This window comes from Balaenoptera ricei, chromosome X, assembly GCF_028023285.1.
Source record: "Balaenoptera ricei isolate mBalRic1 chromosome X, mBalRic1.hap2, whole genome shotgun sequence".
NCBI lineage: Eukaryota > Metazoa > Chordata > Mammalia > Artiodactyla > Balaenopteridae > Balaenoptera > Balaenoptera ricei.
Window position 1 is genome coordinate 131,320,198 of NC_082660.1, and position 23,887 is coordinate 131,344,084.

Genomic DNA, 23,887 nt, shown 5'->3' on the forward strand with positions numbered 1-23,887 from the left:
GCAACTTCCCATTTTTCATGGCGATAGCATCCATTTGTTACTCTTCTCCTGGGCATGGGGATGATGTGCTCATCTAGAGTTCCAAGCAAAGCCTAAATGGGTTAGTTGTCCAGGAGGCTTGTAAAAAGCAGGGTTTCATTGCAAGCTCTGTCTAGAGGACATTATGATGACCAGTCTAGTAAATGTAGTCAAGAGAAACTAGTCAAGGCAGTGTTTTGGATCCTGGTCCACCAAAAAGATAACAACAACAGGAATACCACAAAGACATGATACCTTGGCTGCAGTTTTCTCTTCTCAACCAGCCTCCATGTCATGGCGATAGAACCTGAAATCAGTTACATCCTCGTCTAGACAAATTCCTAATTGCTCCCCCTCCATATGTCAACCTTGGCACTGTTGGGCTGGGCGATTCTCCACTGTGGGAGCTGTCCTGCACATTGAGGGATGTTTAACAACATCTCCGGCCTCTGTCCACTAGATGCCCCTCATCCCTAGTGGTGACAACCAAAAAGGTCTCCAGACATTGCCAGATGTTCCCTGGGGGAGGGGTGCAAAGTTGCCCCGGGTTGAACACCACTGCTTTAGATGAAGGAGAGAAGAGGAACTGTCATGTTGACAAGTCTTCTTCCTGTTTCAGTTTGAGAAATTTGGCAAAGCCGTGAATTATGCCGATGCAGCCCTGTCCTTCACCGAATGTGGCAACGCGATGGAGCGCGACCCTCTGGAAGCCAAGTCTCCGTACACCATGTACTCAGAGACTGTGGAGCTTCTCAGGTTCGTGCCTTTCTGCTGCCTTCTTCCTGAGCTCTTTCCAGTCATAATTAGAAGCTGCTTGCTATGTTTGAAAACTATCACTTCCACATAATAATGATTCATCCAAGGCATCTTCTTCTTAGAAGTCATCATAATTCGTTCTTGCCATTTTATTCATGTCATGGAAAATTTATAACTGATGGACACAGCTTGTATCAGTTATCCCCTTCAGAGGTTATAACGTGAGTGTTACAATTTGCAATATTCATAAAATTAAAATGGAAAGGTAGTGGATGCGAGTAAAGTATCATCATTTCACTGTTTGGCGTGGACACTTGTCTTTTCAAAGCGCAGTTTTATAATTCACAAAAAGCGGTGCTATTGGGATTTCTGTTATAAACCATGTTTTCTAAAAATTTCTGCCTCAGTTATTAAAAACGGAGGGGCACTGTTCCAACACAAAGTCAGCTTTGGAGGCCGCAGCTGTGGAGTAGACGTTCCATGCATCTGGAATTTGAGGGACAGTCAGGGTGGTAGCAGGGGGAGGGGAGAGATGAGGTCGATAATAGGGAAGGGTGTATTAATGGCACAGATTATTGGTTTCATTTGCATTTTGAATGAAATTTTCTGGCCTGTTGCTCTTGGTGCAGTGGAGTTTGTGGGTAATCAGAAAATTCTTGTAAGAAGGGGAAAGAGAAGAAATGCTATCCATTCTAGTGCTTTCCAGTCATCTGCAGGTATTTGTACAAGAATTTCCTCCACCTCTGAATAGTGGATAAGCACCCTCATTTGCAGGATGGACTACATCATGGCTTTTGATTGAGTGAGCAGTTCTTCACCTGATAGGTCCTTGTAGCCCAGCCACCTCTGGCTTGATTAATCGATAATGCCAGGCCTGCTTTTTATTGTGTTCTTGCATCAGCAATAAACTGTTACAAATCTGAGGACTCTTGTACCTAAACCTTCAGACAGACATTGGACAGATTTAGCATGCATATTTTCCCAGGGAAGCATTTGAAAAGATCAGAAGAATGGGAACCATTATAAAGAAGAAGAAGAAAAAAAAACTATGGTTACACAGAATCAGAAGATTTAGTTAAAGCCACCAAAGTAGGGAGATTATGAGGAAAGTTCCAGCCTTACCTTGACAGGCCAGGCAGCCATCTTTGGCTTTTCGCTGCTCTGAGAAGTATATAAAGTATCTCTCAGACTTTATGCCCTGGGAAAGCCACCACCGCCATTTGTAGCTTTCAAGGGGAAATTGATTTCTCAGTGTCTATAAGAGGCTGCCTGCAGTTTTCAAAGATGCACAAGATGAAAATCCTGGCAGAAATGATAAGGATTCAAAATGGAGGGGAAACTTTAATGAACAAACCTGCAGAAAAGCCATGCCTTCTCTTCATCCCCAAATGCAAATGAAAACAAGGCACTTTTTAAATTGACAGGAAAGTGTAAAAATGTTAATACCTAGTGTTAGCACTTACACAAAATGATGGTGAACTGGGCCTCCTCCATGCTGTTGATGGGAATGGAAATTGATCGTTGTAAATTGAGGGCAATTTGGTATTGTGTAGGAAAACCTATACAAGTGAGCATTCATATCTTTTGAGCCAGTAATTCAACTTCCAGAAATTTGAATTTTCTATACTGAAGAAAAGACTTGTAAGAGGAGAACGAATTATCTGTACAGTGTTCAGTTTGGCCTATATTATAGCACCCAATTAGAAGCAAACCAAATCATCAACAGTAGAAGGGTAATTAATTACATCGCAGTACACTCAACAGAATGATTTGCAGCCATTGAAATGCAACAATGATGGAGACTATGTAGCTGCACGAAAATGTTTATACTATGATGTTAAAGTAAAAGCAAGCCACAGAATTATAGACACATTGCATTTCTGACCAGAAAAAGCATGTTTCTGCACGTGGACCAAGCTGGAAGGGAAATAAGGTCATATCTGTAATTGGGGGTGAAATTATGGGTGTTTTCACTCTCTCTCTATATATTTTTTCTTGTTTCCTTTTAGGAAAACACATGCTCTCTAAATAGAAAAGCAAAACATCAAATTTCATTTTTGGTAAAAATGCCATGTGAATCGCTGAGTGATATTTATTTCCATTAGAAAACACTTCTTTTTCCTTTATTATTTACAAATTCTTTTTTCTTTTTGTCTAAGCACAGTTGTTTTTTTTACATGATGCGATAGTTTACTTCCCATAGGAGTATATTTTCAGTGGAACCTGGTGAAAGTCAATGGAGAATTCATAGCCATTCACTTTTAAGTCGGTATTTTGAAACTTTATTTTGAGATAATTGGATATTCACATGCAGTTATAAGAAATGATACAGAAAGTTCCTGTGTACCTCTCCCCCCGCCAGTCCATCTGCCTTACTCAGATGTCATCAGGTCTTTTTTTCTCCCAGATTTTACCAGTTCTACATGCGCTACTTTGTATGTCCTCTATATATGTAGAACTTTACATTTTCTAGTATATGTGTGTGTATAATTTTTTTTTTTTGGAGAGAAATTTCAGTTGGGAATAAAATGGGCTAAAGCAACTAAGTCTTCTGGCCCATGTAAGCCATTGGAAGTCCACTATCAAGGCACTTCCACAGTGGCTGCAATTAGAGGGTAACTGTAAGAGGAACATGGTTTTTAGTAGCGTCATTTTATGTTGAAGAGATTTTTATTACTCTCTCCCTGACGGTATGCTGGCTGCAGAGAGAGTGCCCCATTTTTTTCATTCAAGTAATTATGGTTGCTCTGAGCCTTGGGAATCTGCAGTAGACATATACTTGTGAAAACAAGTGGGGCATCACAATGACTTGACATTTCAGTGATCCAGCTGTCAAAGACAGATTTATGACATCATAAGAAGCCTTTTTGCTTAATATGGCAACAACAGGAGGGACCCACATCAAGTGCGCGGGTCCTTTTGTTGGAAAATGTTCACTGGACAGAACAGGGGCAGTTAACTGGGGAGAGCAGAGCGATAGGGGGCGCCGGTGTTCCGGGGAGGCTGCTGAAAGTGCGGGCTCGCCATCGCCCCCTCGTAATCGAGAGCTAGTCGGGGCTGCCTGCACATCTTCAACTTCCCACTGCAGCACTGAACCCTGTTACTTATTCCACCACGAGTACCTGTGAAATTGCATTAAAGCTCAGACAATGATTTTATGCAATGAATTGATTTTCAAGAGTCTAAATGCCCAGAATGGAATTTGCTCAGCTCGAAGAAAAAAAAATGGCAACTACTCAACCTTTGATCTCCCCGGTGTGGAACAGTAACAATTAAAGAGAATGGAAAGACAAAATATACAAGCACCATAAATTAGGGGCGCTCAGACCTCTACCTGCTGTGAAATTTACCTCCCTCAAAAAACAAAAAAAACACTTCCTAGAGGAATATGTCCCACACCTGAGCCATTAGAAACACACAGCTTTTGTAACTGTGTGATGGAGGCCTCCTACACTCAGGTCAGACATAGCTGTGTTATTATTTACCTCATCTGTCAAAAACGCAACTGAAACTGACATATGTGTCCACGTCTCATTGAAAGCCAATAATATTGTTTAACTAGAGTGTTCTTAGAAACAGTATTTTGCCAGCATTTATACACACCCCAGACCCACAGTAGTTCCACAGCACTGTTCTGGAATGTGGGCTCCAGATATAGCTGGCTTCTCCAGAGCTAGCTTCCATCCGTCACAGCAGTGCCATTGTGACACTCCTGTGGTCGTCATTTTGTGTATGTTTTCAGGAAAGCACACTTTTGCCCACATGCCCTTCTCAGTCCTCCCACCCAGAGCAAACGTGGGGCTAGCGCATTTAGGTGATGAGAACACCAATGACTTTGGGACTTTCTGAAGGGTCAGACGGATTCCACTTGAGCTTGTCCTTTCTCTTCAAAGGTATGCAATGAGGCTGAAGAACTTTGCAAGCCCCCTGGCTTCGGATGGGGAGAAAAAGCTGGCCGTACTATGGTAAGCCTTCTGGAGGCCACCAGGAAACAGCTGAAATGTTGCAGAAGGATTTGAAAAGTCAACTTAAGCTGCTTACCCCCAGATCATTATTCTTGTCTTCCATTAAACTCTGGAAGGCTAACTGGTGTATTTCTTCAGTCGCTGACTAAACATTTACTCTCCGAATTTACACCCTTATCAAGATGGGATCTTAATGCTTACCCCTTCTTTTTTTAAAAAACGACACATATTTATTATCTTACAGTTCCGAAGGTCAAAAGTCTGAAATGTGTTTCACGACCCTATAATCAGAGTGTCAGCAAGGCTGCATTCCTTCCAGAGGCTCTAGGGGAGAATCAACTTCCTGGCCTTTTCCAGCTTCTAGAGGCCACCTGCACCCCTTGGCTCATGGCCCCTTCGTCCATCCTCAAAGTCAGCAGTGTAGCTTCTTTTTTTTTTTTAATTTATTTTATTATTTAATTATTTTTATGGCTGTATTGGGTCTTCGTTTCTGTGCGAGGGCTTCCTCTAGTTGTGGCAAGCGGGGGCCACTCTTCATCGCGGTGCGCGGGCCTCTCACTATCGCGGCCTCTCTTGTTGCGGAGCACAGGCTCCAGACGCGCAGGCTCAGTAATTGTGGCTCACGGGCCTAGTTGCTCCGCGGCATGTGGGATCCTCCCAGACCAGGGCTCGAACCCGTGTGCCCCGCATTGGCAGGCAGACTCCCAACCACTGCGCCACCAGGGAAGCCAGCAGTGTAGCTTCTTAAAATAGCTCCCCGACTTTGACATTCGACCTCCTTCTTCCATCTTTTGTGAACTCTTTTTTTCTTTTTTTAAAATTTTATTGAAGTGTAGTTGATTTACGATGTTGTGTTAATTTCTGCTGTGCAGCACAGTGACTCAGTTATACATCTATATATATTCTTTTTCATGTTCGTTTCCATTATGCTTTATCACAGGATGTTGAGTACAGTTCCCTGTGCTATGCTTACTCCTTCTTTTTACAATTTTTTTCTTTTTTCACTTACATTCCTCAATAACCGTAGGAGCGTAACTGCAAAATAGGAGTCAGTTTTTAGTTTTCTAGGTTTGATTACACATCGGCATTAACATGGTCCTTTCCTCATCACCACAGCTACCGATGCTTATCACTTCTCTACCTGCGGATGTTCAAACTGAAGAAGGACCACGCCATGAAGTACTCCAGATCACTGATGGAATATTTTAAGGTAATCCTTATTTGGTATAATTTATAGACCCCGGGCGATTAAATCACTAATGAGACATGGCAGGCATGTTATTAAATGTCAAGGTTGCTGCTGCCAAAGGCTTAACCTTCCTCATCCTGGCTCCTCCCACCTCTCCTTTGGGGCTCAGCAGAGAGCTTTGGTTTGATTTGATTCCAGAGAGAGAAGGTACAATAGTTCAATCCCCTGATGATTCTCTGGACTGAACAAATGGCCCCGGGCAGCTTCCCAGCTGCAGTCAGGGGGGCGATGCCTTCTGCCCACCCTGCACGGTGGACCAGCCAGAGGACGCGGCTGGAGCTGTGGCCATGGGTATGGCCGGTCTCATGTTACACGAGATGCCAGCCTAGAAATTTCTCGGCAGTGAGAGAAGTCACTGCAGCCACCCTGGGTTCTGCGGGGACAGCCACACCCCCTGTGACCATGGGGAGTCTTGGAGGACAGTGGTTGCACTTGAATATGACTGATTGCTTTGGCTGCCAAAATAAACAAACAGTAAATAAACAAATGCATCGTCTAGGGAGCTGAAGTTTTTAATCTACAAGCAAAACAAGGTATTTCAACCACGAGATGCAATGCCGAAATGTGGGAATGAGCCTGAATGAAAACTGCAAGCCTGGAGCTAGGCCTGGCCACTGTGCCGGGTATCGCTGGCTTAAGGGTCCGTGGAGCTTCTGTGGCTTCTACCCCCATAACACTGGTCACGTTTTAGAGTTGAGGGGGCTCAAGGCTCCTGTTGGGCAGGTCTTGAAAGGAAAAGGACAATTCTATCTATTTAGTAGTAGTATTTTTTTGCCAAATTCATCAGACCACTTGGCTCAGTTGCACCAAGGCAGTTGTTTGAAATGAATCAAATCCTGACCTTACTTCAAACATCAGAACCCGGTGAGAGAGGGTGCACAGGTGTGCTAGGACACCAACTCGGGGAAAGGAGCAGGTTCCCCAGCTATCGTGTGGTGTGGCCATAATAAAGCCAGTGCTTGTGGAGGTGAACATGGTCAGATGCAGCAGCTGCCCATGACCGTATGTCTACAGTGTCAACCTGGCCTCCGGAAAGGCGTCTTGATGCTGTAGGTCTGGGGCAGGTCCTAAGAATGGGCATTTCTAGCAAGTTCCCAGGCGATGCTGATGCTGATCCTGTGGTCGCGCCTTGAGCCCCAGCCCCAGCATCTGTCCTCTGCGGCCTGTCCCGTGTAGCTGTCAGGGCATTGCAAGATACCAAACAGACGTTAAGTAACTCACTCCTCTGGCAGTGCGTTGAGCTTCTTTGAGGTTCAAAACTGGAGGCTCCCACCTGGTGAGGCCATTGTAACGAGCGGACCGCTGTCCGCGTGGGGCGGTGCTGAGTGTCAGGTTTTCCTGTGCTCCACAAGTGTACCGCCACTAAAACAGAGGAGGCCCATTCTTTTTTTTAAAATTTATTTGATCGAAGTATAGTTGATTTACAATGTTGTGTTAATTTCTGCCGTACAGCAAAGCGATTCAGTTATACATATATACATTCTTTTTCATATTCTTTTCCATTGTGGTTTATCACAGGATGTTGAATAGAGTTCCCTGTGCTCTACAGTAGGACCTTGTTGTTTATCCCTTCTGTATATACTAGTTTGCATCTGCTAACCCCAAACTCCCAACCCATCCCTCCCCCACACCCCCTCCCCCTTGGCAACCACAAGTCTGTTCTCTATGTCTGTGAGTCCGTTTCGGTTTCATAGATAAGTTCATTTGTGTCATATTTTAGATTCCACATATAAGTGACATCCTATGGTATTTGTCTTTCTTCTTCTGACTGACTTCACTTAGTATGATCATCTCTAGGTCCATCCATGTTGCTGCAAATGGCATGATTTCATTCTTTTTTATGGCTGAGTAATATTCCATTGTACATATATACCACATCTTCTTTATCTGCTCATCTGTTTATGGACACAGGTTGCTTCCATATCTTCGATATTGTAAATAGTGTTGTGATGAACATTGGGATGCATGTATCTTTTCGAAGTATGGTTTTCTCCGAATAGACGCCCAGGAGTTGGATTGCTGGATCATATGGTAGTTCTATTTTTAGTTTTTTGAGGAACCTCCATACTGTCTTCCATAGTGGCTGCACCAATTTACATTCCCACCGACAGTGTAGGGGGTTCCCTTTTCGAGGAGGCCCATTCTTTAAACCAGCCCGTCAGAGGGAAAAGATTGTTTAGTGCCCCACTGCAATGCAGCCCTGGGCCAGTTGCACCACTAAACAAGGAAAACCATCAGCCATGAGGATATGCATGTGATGATAGCGAATCAAGGTGATTCACACACACACACACAAATGCTGCTTGGTCCTGGCGAGTTCCTGGGATTTCAGAAATGACATCCTACCTTGCATCCCAGGGAAAAAGTTTGTAACTGGAGCTAAAGGTGAAAAGCTTGTCTGTGCTCTGAAGAGCTTGTTTTGCAGAATAAATTTCAGATGAGGATAATTAAACCACTTCTTGGAGAACTGAGTCTGATTTCACTGGGCCTTTTAGTATATAAGATCTTTCATCAAGTGACTTTCATGGTCCTGATTGGAGCCCACTAATTATCCCAACCAGCTATTTTCATCGAGTGCGCATCGTGGTGTGCTGACGTGCACATACATTCCAGCTCTGGTAAGGAAACAGGAGGCATCCCGAAATGCTGCAATCAATATTAATGTACTCGAAATCACACTTCCATCTGTTTCTGAATTAATAAAACACAAGATAGATGTCCTCATTTCCCTCTCTCTTTCTCTCTTTTAGCAAAATGCTTCAAAAGTCGCTCAGATACCATCTCCATGGGTAGGCAATGGAAAGTAAGTATCTTCTGAAAATTCCTTTTTCATGAAAATCAGCAATTGAATAGACCCCAGATATTTGATATTGACAACCCCAGGTGGAAAGGTCAGTTCTGAATCTACAGTCATTTTGGTGCACGCAGAATTCTAGTCAGGTTTCAGCTAATAGCAGGACAGAAAAGTTTAACATGATGTGATTCCAAATTTCTTTCACTATTTGATCTTTAAGCCAAACGACGGCCATAAAAATATCAGTTAATGAGATGGCAAGCACCATGCCATTTCGGGGAGGCAGGGTAAAGTTACCTCCACTGCAGTGATTTTTCAATGATTCACTCAGTAATGAAAGACCAATGAAATATTCATTGATATATGGTAAGTGCTTTAATAAAACCAAAGGCATAATAGTGCTGAAAATGTGAAGGCACTTCGTCAGCCAATTATCTGAGCCTTCATGATGATTTTTATATTAATACTAAAATACCCTGACCTAAAAGTAAAAGCAGCTACTCTACTGCTGGTCTGAGGCTCAGTGAACGCACCCACTCTGCGGCCGTCCTTAGAGCCCTGTCTGCTCGGGGCAGCTCAGCCCTCCAGCAGTAGGGCAGGAGCTGGGAAACCAGCTGACGTGGGCCAGAAGCTGCCCTTAGCTCCCAGGGTAAGCTAAGAGAGCCCCTTCCTCTCTCTACAATGAAAGGGCCGGACCCAGTGACATCGGAGGCTCATCTGAAGACAGGTTCCTTTTCAGAGGGCGATTTGGAATCCTAGTTCTGTCTCAGCCCTGAACTGGCTACATGCCCACACTTAACTGCTTGAGCATCCGTTTCTCCTGTGATTCCAATACCTCCCTCACCACCCCAAGCCCACTTCCCACCAGTGGATGTTTACCTTCACAGAGAGCTGGGGTTTTTTCCCCATTTTTCATCATTTCAAAATTCTTCTGTCTCTGATCAAAACACTTTCTTGAGCAGTGAAATAGTCTCCTTTGCCACTTTATAGTTTAAAGCACACTCCCGAAGCAGTGGGACTGTGAACTCTAAGATCAGAAAAACATTCAGAGTGAGGGAACAGATCCATTAAAAACTACGTGTTAACTCAATTACTGTATTGAAAGGAAGTACCGTTCAAACTGTTGAATTAGGTCTCACTCTTATACTGACGGACAAAAGTGAAAGAACGCTTCTCTCTGGAAGCTCAGAAAATAAAAATAACTATTGAAAGGCCCAGAGAAAGCTATTTTCTCTGAGCACGGAGTAAAGCAAGGGCAAATTCAGGTAAGCAGCCATTAAAGAATCATTGGAAAAAATTTTTTTTTAATTCTGCAACGAAAGAACTCAAACACATTCTAAGCTTGTGAAGTCACATCAAAAGCCTCCCGAAATGATTTTTAAAGCAGCTTCTGTCTGAAGAAAGCACATTCCCTTTGGTAGTCCAGAGAGCTTTTGAATGAGGCAACTCAAAACAGTCACCCAGGGGTTACAGCCCATTCATTCAGCAAATACTTTGGGTACATTTCCCTACAAGAGACCTGGGACGCAGCGGAATTCCAAGGGCTCCCTGTGCTCGAGAAGCCCGCAGTCCAGTGGAGGGAGGTGACAGGTATGAACAAAGTTCTGCAGACACCCAAGAAAAAGAGAGCGTGGGCCTCCATGGGTGGTCAGGGAGGGCTTCTTTGTCTGCCAGCAACACTATAGCCTGCTTCCCCCAGCGAATGATGACAGCTGGCCCCTTACCAGACCTCTCACGATGCCTTCCAGAAGCAAGCTTCTCTGACCCTGACCGTGAAGAAGCAGTTGGAAGAAGGAGAAGAAAAATCCGCTTGATATAGAGCAGGGGTCGGCAAACCTTTTCTGCAAAGGGCCAGATAGTACATATTTGGGGCTTTGCCGGCCCAGAGGCAAAACCGAGGGTGTCATGTAAAGAGAATATAAGAGAAAACAAGTTTCCACAAAAATCTTACTGATGAAATTCAGAATATAATAGCAGTTAAGTACAAGTTTTATAATACAAGTCTGTTCAGGAGAGGAATGGAATTTTGAAAAAAATAACATTTTGCGTCCCTGGAGTTCAAAGGTGGCATTCTCGCTCATCCAATTGATTGCAAGTGTCCATCTTTTCACACCATTTATAGCTCACAGGCCATACAGAAAGAGGTGGTGTGCCAGCTTTTTTGACCTCCACAGAGAGTCATGGAAACCATGTCATGGAGAGTCTAAAAGGGCGGGGCAGCAGTCTCAGATGTCACCCAGAGAGAATAAAAAGAAAGAAGGCTGGGAAGGCTATGGAAGGAGGAAAGAACGAGCCCATCTGAGGCCTTTAGAAGAACTCTTTCAGTAGACAGGTGGCCGTGGGTACCATATTGAAAGGGTTGGAAGAGAAGAGATATCTCCACATGTTTGGGACATTGGCCAATAAAAAGATTGTGAGGAGTTTGGTGGTCACTGGAGGGGACATTCCCATCAAGCAAAACTTCTCCCCAAGATTAGGGAGGGCTGTCCCTGTGTGACCATGGCATGAGCTTGAGGGGAGTGGTAGAAACAAGCCAATGCGGACTCAAGGGTGAGGGTCAAGATGGACGCCCAAGTCAGGTGAATCCTTTAGTAGAGGGAGTGTAGGACTTTGAGGTAACTTGATGGAATGGAAGGAGAGTGGACTTTGGAGGAAAACAGACCTGCTTTCAAATCCTGGCCCTTCGACCGATTTGCTGTGTGACCCTCAAAAAGGAGCTGAACTTCTCTGAGCCCTTTTGCCATCTGTGAAACAGTGGTGGCAGAAACTCACCCACAGAGTTGTCACGAGGCTTAGAGATAATATCGGTGAAGCCCAGAGCACTGTGCTTGGTGCACAGCAACTTTAACAAATAGTGGCTACTGCCACTGCCATGTTTTGTTGTCATTGTTACCTTTTTGAGTTGGAAAACCTAAGTGATGTCGCCCCTAGAACTCCCACAGCTCTTGGTCTATACTTCACTTTTGGCACTTAGCCTAGATTGCCAGAATTTAATGGATTTTCCTCCCCATTAGACTATTTGCTCATTTCAATAAGGGGCTGTTCATTCTTTTATTCACCAGATATTTATTGCATGCCTACTGTGTATGAGACACTCTGCCAGGCACTTTACAAATGTATACCCTCTCCATGTGCTGCTGTACGTTATTCTTCTTCCCTCCCCAGAGCACCTTATATGTAGTAGATACTACATAATAGCAGAGGGATGGCTGGAAGGTAATCCATTCATTTATCTAACTGGTATTAAGTACATAGTATGTGCACCAGGCACTGTTCTAGATGCTGGGAATGACGCTGGATGAAATAGACAAGGATCCCTGCCCTCCTCAAGGTCACATTCTTTTGGAAGAGAAAGGCAGTACAAAAAGAGTGCATATGCTAGATGATAAATGTCATAGAGGAAGTCGAAACAAGGAGGGGGGATAGAAAGGGCTGCTTGGCATGGGGGAGGAAGATCCTGAATAGGGACATTAGGGAAGGATGATGGGAGAGCGAGCCATGCAGGTCCCTGGGGGGAAGTGCATTCCACGCGCAGGGACCGCCACCACCTCCAATGGGGACATGACTAGTGAGTACCAGGAACAGCAGGGGGTGAGTGTGGTTGGGAGGCAAGGGAGCATGGTGGAGGCCCAGGGTGCTCAATGTGTGAGTGGTCGGAAGCCTGTGCTGGTGTGTACACGCTCATGGCCACGTGCCACGGACGTGTGAAGAAAAGTACCAGATCTGAAGCAGATCCACAGAGGGAGAGCTGAACGACGAAGCCCAAGCTGTGGGGAGAGCCAAGTTGGAGTTGGCACACTAAGATGAGCGCGGCAACAGCCCTCTTGTAGCCAGAGGCACAGGGTCTTAGGCAGGTTTTGATTTGTGGATTTCACACATCTGATGCCGTGTGCAGGGTATGCAGCCGTGCTCTGCGCAAGGTCAGCTCACAGAGCCTCGTGTCAGGTCAGTCGTGACCAAAACCGAACGCGTGCCCTTGCTCTCCTCGCCTCTACCGCTGATTATTTAAAAGAAAGCGCCGAGTGGAAGGGAAAGAAAGCCCCTCAAGGGCTCTTCAACGTTATAAACTGCAAAGGCCCTTTCAGGATGTAGGAGATAAACAGAGGTGATTTGTTTCCCCTTACGGCTTCTGGACATGATCGGAAATCACTGAATCCAGCCTTTTCTTGCGGTCCAGGGAAGGTCCAGCGAGGGAAGGGGGCTCGGGAGCACACGGTAATTGTACGTAAGGCAGGGCCAGGCTAGAGTCCCGGTCCTTGGGATTCCAGAACTTTCCCAGCACCACACAGTCCCCCTCTCAACATTGGTGACACTGACACCTTTGCAATCTTCTCTAGAGATTACAAATGAGGACGTTTTCCTTTCTGGCCGTAAATTGACATTTACGGGTTAATGACCACCACTGGGGGGGAAAAGACTAGAAAATAGCATTTGTAACCTGCCATGACAAAAAAATCCAGCATTCACCGCTTTTTCGCTAACACTTCTGTGCCCAGGTCCCTGAGTTTAACCATTCCCCTGACCGCACCCCACCTTGAAAGTAAATCTTTCCATCAAGAAGTATCAAACATCTCAGAAATTATAAACAGAGCAGGAAAACCTTCACACCCTCTTACATCGCACAAGTGCAGAGCACTTGAGCGGAGGATCCACTTTCCCCCTCATACCAGAACGTACCAGAAGATATACTCTGTTTGCGGAAATGGACCAATGCCCTCCCGTGGCTGTAGGCACAGCCTGCGGGAGTCTCATGCGAGTGCGTCAGTTGAGTTGCTCCCAGGCCGAGTCAGCCCCGCTTTGGCATTTCGGTACGTGGTGACTGCCGTTCCCCCAAATCCTCTGTGTATGCAGCCTGTCAGGGAGCGCATCTGTTCTAGGAGCAGGGATTGGCTCTGAGGAATACAGCCACCCTGGAAAGGTAGTTGCCAACAGGTGGCTGGTAAAGGGGAGGGGGAGTGAGAGAAGGCTCCTGATGATGGGCAGAGTGTGTTGGGAGGAAGGACGAGTCCCAGACACAGCTCTCCCCCATTTCTCTTACTCGCCCAAATGTTCAATCATAATAAAGCGGTGCATTTGCCTGGGCAGTCGTTCGAAGGCTGGCTGAACGAGGACAGGGAGGCTGGGGGTGTGTATAGGTCTTGCTCGTGGGCGCAGGCAGCCACCCAGCCTTTGGGACTGTCCCTGACACTCCATGCGATGTGCAGCCAGCCGGCGACTTCTTCTTGCTGATATTAAAGAATTAAACAAAAATCTACCTCCGAACATTGGTCCTGCCCAAAGCAGGAACTCCCAAAACTTCTCTTTATAACCCAGTGTGCAGGTGAAGTGTCAGCAATTAACAGCCATCCTGTAGCACGTCTTAAAGAATCCTAAAGAGATATTCATAATCTTACTTTTTCCAGCTTCCTTAGTACTGCTCCTTGGGGGGCTTTTCAGGATTGCACTTTGCTTATTGTGGCGACTGTATTTGGAGCAAACTGTCACCATGGTTTCCACAAACCACTTTGATAAGAGACCAGTATTGCACATCAAGTCTTTTCTAAGTGCCAATATCCATTCTGGCAGCAGGTAGAGAAATCATCATAGCTCTGAGCTGATGCTTTCTCTGGAACATCAGAAGACTTGTTAGATGTATTCAAAGTAAGAGCTACATTTGTGGGTAGAATTAATGCCAGAGAAAGATTCACCCAGCTCTCTCTGTGGTATTTTAAAACAAAGTAGCGATGTGCATGGAGTCATCAATGTTTGCCAAAGGCAGTCAGACTTCAGTGTTTAATGTTAGAAAAGGAGAAGGGTGGCTCATTCTACAGCCTGGCACTGTGGCCCTGTGTGGGTTGGTCTGATGAGGCAGGAACAGGGTGATAATAAGTTTTCTCTACGCTGGGGCCTCTGGAGAAAGCTACTGTGCTGGCAAAAGCCATAGGATGTCCTCTGAGAGGAGTCGGTGGGATGCAAGAGCAAGCTTCATATATGTTCACCATGCTAAAACTCACTGTGGCAAATCACGTCCTCATGAGGTCCCAGTGTGATGAGGGAGGCCTAGAACGCCGCTGTCACTCTTCCCGAGCAGCCTAACAAAGCCTGTCTCTTCCCATCCCCCAGAAACACTCCGTCCCCAGTGTCTCTCAACAACGTGTCTCCCATCAACGCAATGGGGAACTGTAACAACGGCCCGGTCACCATCCCCCAGCGCATTCACCACATGGCCGCCAGCCACGTCAACATCACTAGCAACGTGTTACGGGGCTACGAACACTGGGACATGGCCGACAAACTGACAAGAGAGAACAAAGGTATGCTGGTCTGCTCGACCCATTGCTCACGGGCCATGGCGGAGTCAACTTGCTTTCAGTGGCTTGAGTTCTCCATAGTGGCCTTCTCTTTCTGTCTGATTTCCAGGGCTACATGAGGGAAGAGGGGGTTAGCTCAGGGCTGATGCAGTGACCAGATTTTGCTGAGAGAGTGAAAAAGGCCTAGGATTGAGTTCTCTTTTAAAGTTTAAAGTAATTTGAGCTATGATGTGTTGGCAAATGTCTGTTTCACATTTTCACTCAATGGTAAGGATCAATACAGAGAAACAGAGCAAAGGAGAAAAGAATGATTTGCAGGTTAATTGGGATTAAGACACTTGGCTTTTTTTGGGGGGGGGGGGGAGGTGAGGTTGAACCAAGGCCTTTTACCTTCGTTATAATCGTCAGCTCCAGTGAGTACGTGACAACGTGGCTTGCAATCAGCTAGTGTTTTTCACCCACTGACACCTGGGCTGAAGGATCAGGGCCCTGTTCCTGGGAACACATGAGGTTGGCTACAGAACAGATGTGAGGAGGACCCTGCTTCAGGGTGAGTCAGTGGTCCTCAGCCACTCACGCTGCCATCTGTGCCCCTAGCTGTCACACAGGTTCACCCCAAAGCCTCCTATCCTCATGAAGATGGGAAGTCCAAAGAAACCATACTTTTGCCCTGGCCGTTCAGTTGACTTCGGTGATTCTGGCCCAGCAGTCAGCGACAGACCCACTCTAGTCTAAGTGAGGACAGATGTGGGTCTTTCCGAATCAGACTGCAAAGAGGTGACCTGTGGTTTAGAGCAGTAGAAACATCTGACTAGGTACAGGCAAGAATTAGCATCTCGCGTGGGCCGGTGGCTCCTGCTGGGACATGATATGGTACAAGTTGCACGGAGTGGGCTTGGGTCCCAGACAGTGACAGGACTTTCTTGGAATCAGGCTGGGGCTGCAGGCTACCTAGATGCAGAGGGACGTTCCCGTGGGTTACCGGCCCCTCCTCCTGGCTGCATCTCTGTTGCGGCATCGCTAAGCGGGCGGGGAGACTGTCCCACAGAACTAGGAAGGGTGCAAGGTAGAAATCCTACAAATATTTCTTTCTCTTTCCTTACTCTATATGATGATATAGCTATATAATTGAAAGATTCTGTGGCTATCAAAGCATATTCCATAATTTGGGACTCCGACCCCTTGACCCAGCTCTAAACTTTTACTGACTCCTAGGGCTATTTGCATGTGTTGGTTCTGTGTGTTCATGCAGTAATTTCTATACGCCAGGCGCTGTACTATTTGTTTTATCATTTGTTGTGTCATTTAGCCCCATTTCCTAGCTGTAGAAACTGAGGCTCAGTGAGATGCAGAAATTCACCCATGATATCACAGCTTATCATATTGGAAGCAGAAATTGAATTGAGAAATGTCTGGTTTCAGAGTGTGAACTTTTATCCTATAGGATGCACTGCCCATCTAGAGGGCAAGATTAACAACGGGTCCTTGGAAACCTTCAGTGAGCACCTGTCCTCAGTTATCTGAGTAATGGGCAGTTCTTAACTTGTCCACTTCCCTAGGCTTCTGGAAATCCAAAGACAACTAACCCAGACAACCAGGCCAATCCAAGGGTTCTAGTGTTGCTCATGAAGGCATAAGCATCTTAAGTCTTGCCTAGCTTGTCGGCCTCCACTCTTCTCTGTCTTATTTTGTATTGGTAACTGCAGAACTGTTCAATATTTATGGATTTCCTTCATAATTGCATCCATTTTCAAAATCTGTTAAAGTAATTGCTTCTAAATTAACCACAGAACTTTCCAGGAGCAATGTAGCGGCTGGGCTGATGTTTGACTGAGATGGTGCGCATCTTGGCCTTAGCACAGTGTGTCAAGGAGTTGTTCAATTCCCTGACTAATATTGAATCAAAGTGACTCTGTCACTCTACCAGCAGAAAGATGCTGCATCCCGCTGGTGTGGTCCTAGGGCTGTACCAGGGGCCGGGGAGAGGACCTAGTTTGGAATCTTCTGTTTGCGACCCTGAGTTTCACACACTTTGTCATTTCTGAACTGCTTAAAGTGGGGGATTCTTCCCACATCTGTCTTGTCTACATAGACATTGGGAAACCGAGGCGCTTCCCTTTTGATTGGTACTCTGCCTCCCACTGGAGACCACCATGTACTTGCACCTTTTTCCACCCAATCATGCAATGGAGATGGCGGAGGTTGGCTGTCCCAGTGGAAGGTCTCCACTCCTGCCCCATGTCTGCCCACCTGTACAGCTGCAGATGGCTCATTGCAGAAGATTCTGGTGCTCAAGTGGGCCAATAGGGCTGATTCTGCCCTCTGGCCTTTGTTCTAGAAGCCCGGTTCCTTACCTTCCCAGCTGCTGACTTGAAGCACTTATTAAAATGGTGACCTGCGTACCCAGTTAAGAATGCCACCTGCAGACTTTGTACAGAATATCCAGGGCAGAATATCCAGGGGACATCCCGCTCACATTCACTCGACAACAACTGGGTCCTTTAACATCTCCCTTAATATTGTGTTACGGAAGAAAGTATTTTCAATGCCCAAAGTAATTTACTCCTCTATCAGCAGAAATTACTTTTATTGCATAGTACAGGTTAAAAAGTATCACATAATCAAATGAAGCTGATACGTGGAGAAGGAGCCCATATGTTATACATAACGTGAAGAATCAATGCATTGTTTAGTGAAATACCATCTGCTGGGCAATCAAGCACACGTAAGCCGTGCATGGAAATTGCTTTCCAAGAAGGCAGGAGAGCATCCCAACCCCTTGAAGGTTGTCTCCAGCGCCTCCTCCCTCCCCCCAGCGAGATTCCTCACCCCCAGCCAGCACAAGAGTGATTTCCTCGTGGCTGAGGGAAGAGGACGCCCAAGAGCTACCTCCTCACCGAGGTCAACGCAGTGCCAGACGGACGTGCAAAGGGGAAGCCTAGCTGGTTTCTAGACATCATAGAGTTTTTCCCACATACCTCCCACCCCGCCCCAAAGCAGACAGTCGAAGACTCGGGTCCCACTGCTTAGTAGTAGGGCCTCAGTGCCATTCCTTCCCCGAGTCAGCTGGAGGGGAATCGGCCAGGCAGTCTTACCATCCGTGTGCCGGGGGGCAGGGGGAAGTGCTACGTGACAGATCCTTACAGGTCATTTTCCTTCCCTAAAGGAATAAGAGTTACCAAATCAGATGCCTCCTAGACATTTATCTGGCCTTAGAGGCCAATGGCGCTAATGGCTGTCTAGGCTCACCAGCTGTATCTACGTCAAGCCAAGAAACATCGATACTCAGTTCATTTAGACAAAAGGGGAAGAGAATATTTTCAATTCCATAACATATAGAATGAAAAACAGCTTGGTATGATATAGACCATGGCTCCCTACCATTTTGTGTATAAAGACCGCTTTCTAACTATAAATTTATAATATATAAAAATACAAATTCCATATTTTATATAAAATATATTTAGATACATTTTATTTTAGATACGTAATTTTATGTGTATGTTTTCAATATATAAATATATGTTTCTAGAAACATATATAAATATATAGACAAATATATTTTATAGGTAATATATGCATATTATGATGTGTGTGTGTGTGTGTGTGTGTGTGTGTGTGTGTGTCTCACAAACCTCCACAGGATTGTAATGTACTTTCAGAATCTGTCGTCTGAGAAAACTTACTATGAATTAACAGATTTGAATGAATTTGTGTTTCCCTAACCACAGTAACACAGACTTGATTTATGCTGTGGAGTGTGGGGCGCTAACAAAAGATTAAAATAATAGAGCTTGATATCCATATGGAGTTTGGGTCACCTAGTAGGCCCTCTGGACATTTGTGTCGAATGAATGAATGAATGAACAACGGATAACTTGTCCAACGCCCGCGTGGTTGTGGTCCTGCTATCGTTCAAAGGCCTGACCGAGGTCTGCTCTGATTTTCAGAATTCTTTGGCGATCTGGACACGTTGATGGGGCCCCTGACCCAGCACAGCAGCATGACCAATCTCGTCCGCTACGTTCGCCAGGGACTGTGCTGGCTGCGCATCGACGCCCATTTGTTGTAGTGGGCGCGCCCCCACCTCCAGCACTAGTGGAACTCCACTCACTGGGGAAAGTTCTCTTTGATTATGTTTGTTTTTATGCTTCTTTTGATATCTGTGAAAAACAGAAGTCATTGTAAGTGGACACTACACCTTGAGCAGTGTATCTTTTATCACTTAGTCATTTTTCAGTATTTTATATGCATTTCACAGATCCCACCATCCTTTTGTGCTTGATGGAATGACACAGTCCCTCCAGTATTGTTTTAAGTCCACACTACCCACAACAAAGAATGGAAAGCAATTGTGAGAACAGGTTCCTGAGAAGTGAAACGGAATGTCATATATAGACATATATATATGTATATATATATATATATATATATATATATATATATATATATATATATATGTGTGTGTGTGTGTGTCTATATATGAACGCAGACACAGAGGACCTGCAAAGATTCAAATTTTCAGCAATAGCCATTCCCCAAACTGCGCTCTTCTGTCCAGACAAGAACATATTTCAGAATCCTTTGTTAAACTTTTGTGGTTCCCACAGACTCGGTTTTCAGATGAGAATTTTCATTGTCGAAACCCACTGGTTAGATGTTGTAGCAACATCAGAAAGTCAAAATTAAGAAGATAAATGAGCACGGCAATGCCACTCTGAAATGCAGCCAGAGGACTTTTTAGTTAGTACCCCTTTCCTGATTCCCTATTTGAAAAACTTCAAGGATGAGAAGGAGTGGCAACATTGATGTCGACAACTTTAAGGCATCAGCTGGCATAAATATTTTTGAATTCCATGATTTGAAGCGTAAATCCTCACCCGGCATTCTCTTTGTGTAAAGCTCTCCTTTGGAGGGCAGTTCAGTCAGCGCACGCCCTAGTAGCCAAAACGCTACACTCCAGTTTTAGAGATGAGAGACGGGAGGGGTCTGGAAACCATCCAGGGAATGCACACCTCTGCCTCTTTTGCAGTTGGTCGGTGGGGTACACAGCTGGCAGGACTTTTTTTTATTGTGTTTTGCTCAAATCTCTGGAAACAAAAGTCAAGTTATCACTACCTAGAAGTAATCATATACAGTTTGCTTCCTAGTGGCTTTAAAATCTGGACTTCCCCAATTATTATCCCCATTTTCTATTTTACAGGGTTTCTTTTTCACTTCTTTCTGTTTTCTTCTACCTTTCTTTTCCTTTTTCTTTTCTTTCTCTTTTTTCTGGGGGGGGGGGTGCTCATTAGCTTTTGACGGAAATACAATCACTGATTTTATTCAAGTCTATATTAGCTTGAATCATTTCCATGAAAATCCCGAAGAAAACTTCAAACTCTCTAAGTAGTAGCTAATCTTTTAACAAAAAAATGAGTCTCGGGGTAATGCTTCACCCTAGGGTGGTTTTGAAAGAGCCCTGAACATTGGGAACAGTTCCCTTGATTTGGAGATATTTCTGCATCAGTTGCGACTATCCCCACCCCTTTATGATCCTCTGCGTTCATTTTATGTCCCTAAACATCACAATGTAAATATCATCTTTGGTGTTCCAGCTCACTAGAAGAATTCCCCACACGTAGTAAAAACTATCCATACGTTAGTTCCTTGTAATTACCTGCCGGTATCTAATTCCACATAGCCCTTCATCTGCTGAGTTATTGGATTCTCTTCACTGAGTTATGACCAGATAAATAATAGATATACACACACATGAAAGATGCAAACTTGTATGATTTTGAAAGCAAGTCACGCAAGTCTGTGATAAGAACGGCAAGGGATCACTCCACACTCTCATTGTCAAGGTTAGCTGTATCCCCAGTTGCAAAAGAGCCAGACTTGAGCTCCGCTCTGGTCATCTTTGAGTTGAAGGCCCTTTGTTGTATCATAAGGGCTGTGGAAGTTGTCCTCCAATGGCTGAGGCCACGTTGTGAAAAGTTGACAGCTGGGAGCGTCCCAGCAGCTGAACCAGCACTTTCCATGCTCCCAGTGCGGTTGAGCTGGACGTTGGCAGTCGCAGCATCAACCCTCACACACGCAGACACACACACAGACCAATGAAACCCGAGAGAATCTTTTCTGAGCCTCTTAAATGAGGAAAATGATCCTATGAACCACTCCGAACACCCAAGGTGGGTGTCACCTATACAAATGAAGCTGATGGCTCTGCAGTGACTCAAGGTCTCTGTTTGTTTTCCACGGCTTATCAGGTAGAGTGCCTGACTATGACTGTATGATGAAGCCCACTGGCTTGCCTTGCAAGTTCAACCTAGACCACGATCCTAGACCATCATGGATTTAGGAGTAGATTCTTCTTGAAATTCAACCTCCGGAAAGTAGACATTAGAATGCTAGGGGCGGTTTCCCAGGGAAACTAGCATATTGCCTCATGAATGAAAGACTCGTAGCTCTAGTTTCAGTGAGTCAGAGCATCCTGCTTGCTGCCTGATGTGTCACCTCTGGTGGCTAAATGTAAAGTGTGTGCCAACTCAGCAGCACAGTGATCAAATCTGACAGGCGAGCTCAGGATCACCACCTGATTATTTAGCAGACCCATTTGTAAAGCAGCTTAGAAACCAATTAAACATGGAGGATGAATTGCCTTCCTCTCCCTGGAGGTGAGACGTCTTTCGGTTTCCTGATTAAGGATTGTTGCTGTTTTCTAGGCACTCTATTCATCACACTGTAAATGGTGATGTGTGTCGTAGGTGTGCAGCTATTTGAGGGATTGAGGGATTTTGTCAAGTAAGTCTCTTCGGTGTACCAGTTTGTGGGAGGGATACAAGACACGTGGATGGCGGTGAGAGATCCTGCCTCGAGACTTTGATGGAGGCTTGGTGAGACGCATCTCACAGTAAGCACATGGAGTTAGGGTAATGGGCAGAGAAACGGGCAGCTCCACCTGAGCGAGCAAGTACACAGAAGGATCTCAGCCCTGCAAACGGGACCCCCGTAGGGCCACCACTATGCCTTCACTTGTCACCCAAGCTCCAACCACAGAGAGTTTGACAAGTTTGTGTTATGATGTTGGCTTGGCTTTGTATTTTAATTAACCTTGGGTTTTTTAGTGGTTTTGTCATATTACTGTCTGAGTTTGGTAGGTAGGATTAATTTGAAAAGAGTATACTAGTGTGGTCCTCGGGGTAGAATTTAGCCGTGAGCATGTTGTTAGCCAGCCTGTAGACTGTTAATGACTTAATAATGTCATTGGGAAAATACTAGTAGTTTTCTATTTGGATGACAGAATTGGAAAAGCAGATTAGCTGCTGCTAACTTTTCAAAGACTTGAGATTGGGATGCCTTTTTTCCACGTAATGACATCGAACGATTCAAATCTCCAATCAATAACCAAGTTGCTTGATTCAAAACCGTTGGCTAAAATGTGTTTTGTTGAGTTTCCAAATGGTGGGTTTTCCTTTGGACATCACCTTGCTAGATGCATTGGATTGGGTCTTCAGCGGGAAGATACTTGTCCTCTCGGTATCTTTCCCAAAGCTATCTAATTTGGATTGTGTTTTATTCAAATTCGCATCCCGGAGGTTGAAGTTGGAAAATGAAGTTGGAAAGCATTTCTGAAGGCAGAATTGATTTAGCTGTGAGGGAGGAGCCCTCACGTACTTCTCAACAGACATGATAAAATTTCACCTGCGTGAGTGGCAGGTGGGAGACAGCAAACTGGACCACTGGGTAGGACTACTCAGTAAGGCAATGAACTGCTTGCTTAGAGAGGCGTCACTCTCCCCATGGAGAAAATGTGTGGCGAGACACTAGAGCTACACAACATTGAATGGATGGGTCGATTCCGTGCCCCCAAATTCAGTTCTGTGGGGAACAAATATGGCGCCCGTTGTCGCTTGCTCTATTATGCGACTGGCGGACTAAATTCTTCTTGGTTGTCGTTGTCGTTGTCGTTGTCGTTGTTCTCATTCCCACTTGCACAGCCTTATTCTCATAATGGAACTCTGATTCATTTGCTCTTCAGTGTTTGCAAACTCCAGCGACAGAACTGGCATCTGTGTATTGATGAACATTGACCCTGGCAGGAGGCTAATCGGATAGGCTGATCTCAGACATTAATCCCACCATCTGATATTTTCGGGGAAAGAAAAAGTATGAATTCCCTTTCCGTTCTCCTCCTCACAAGTCTAGAAGCCCCCCTTTCCCAAGAGCATCACGTTTCCCTCTGTAATCCATCAGCTCAAAGCAAATTGCATTGTGGGGAGGGCCGAGGCGGGTGGGGACGGGGGTAGCGGGTAGGGAAGCCCTTCCAGGCCAGGCTGCAGTTCTCGCCCCTTTCTGCTTCTGACCTGAGATGGTAATAACTCCTTCATCAGGCTCACAGTGGGTTTAGGGGACACGGATCTGCTGTTCCGATCCATGATCAATCATCGTTCTTCTAAGAGATTGGAGCTTTGCTGTTTCATTAACTGTGCAGTGTAGACTAATGGTGTTTAATAAAAATCATTCAAAATTTCAAACTCTTTTGCCAGTGACCTCAATTTTGTTGGCTCTTTGACTCATACCAGACTCTGCGGAGGGCAGGGGGAGACCCAGGAAGCCTGCTGCCAGGCCCCTGGCAGGATGCTGCGGGGAGCACCCCCAGGGCCCGCCAGCACTTGCTGGTGAGCTGCCACGTGCAGACCAGCTGGGAACCCTCCTGAAGAAAGAATGCCCCCATGGATGCTTGCAGCTGCGGCTAGCCTGTGCCTACCGAGGGAATCATTATTCTCCAGCCTCTGCAGCACGAAGCCAGCTGCCAGATCAGGACCTTAAT

General features: G+C 45.4%; 1 protein-coding gene across 1 annotated transcript in view; it reads left to right on the plus strand.

Moving 5' to 3' along the window:
• The window catches only part of AFF2 (ALF transcription elongation factor 2), a 332,030-nt gene extending 312,879 nt beyond the window's left edge, over positions 1–19,151 (plus strand). The window contains exons 16-21 of the mRNA XM_059910489.1: positions 638–774; positions 4,668–4,739; positions 5,856–5,949; positions 8,739–8,791; positions 14,885–15,075; positions 19,023–19,151. Of these exons, the coding sequence (XP_059766472.1) occupies positions 638–774; positions 4,668–4,739; positions 5,856–5,949; positions 8,739–8,791; positions 14,885–15,075; positions 19,023–19,144 (669 nt within the window). The 3' untranslated portion in view covers positions 19,145–19,151. The remainder of the gene's footprint in view (positions 1–637; positions 775–4,667; positions 4,740–5,855; positions 5,950–8,738; positions 8,792–14,884; positions 15,076–19,022) is intronic.
• The last annotated feature ends 4,736 nt before the right edge of the window (positions 19,152–23,887 follow it).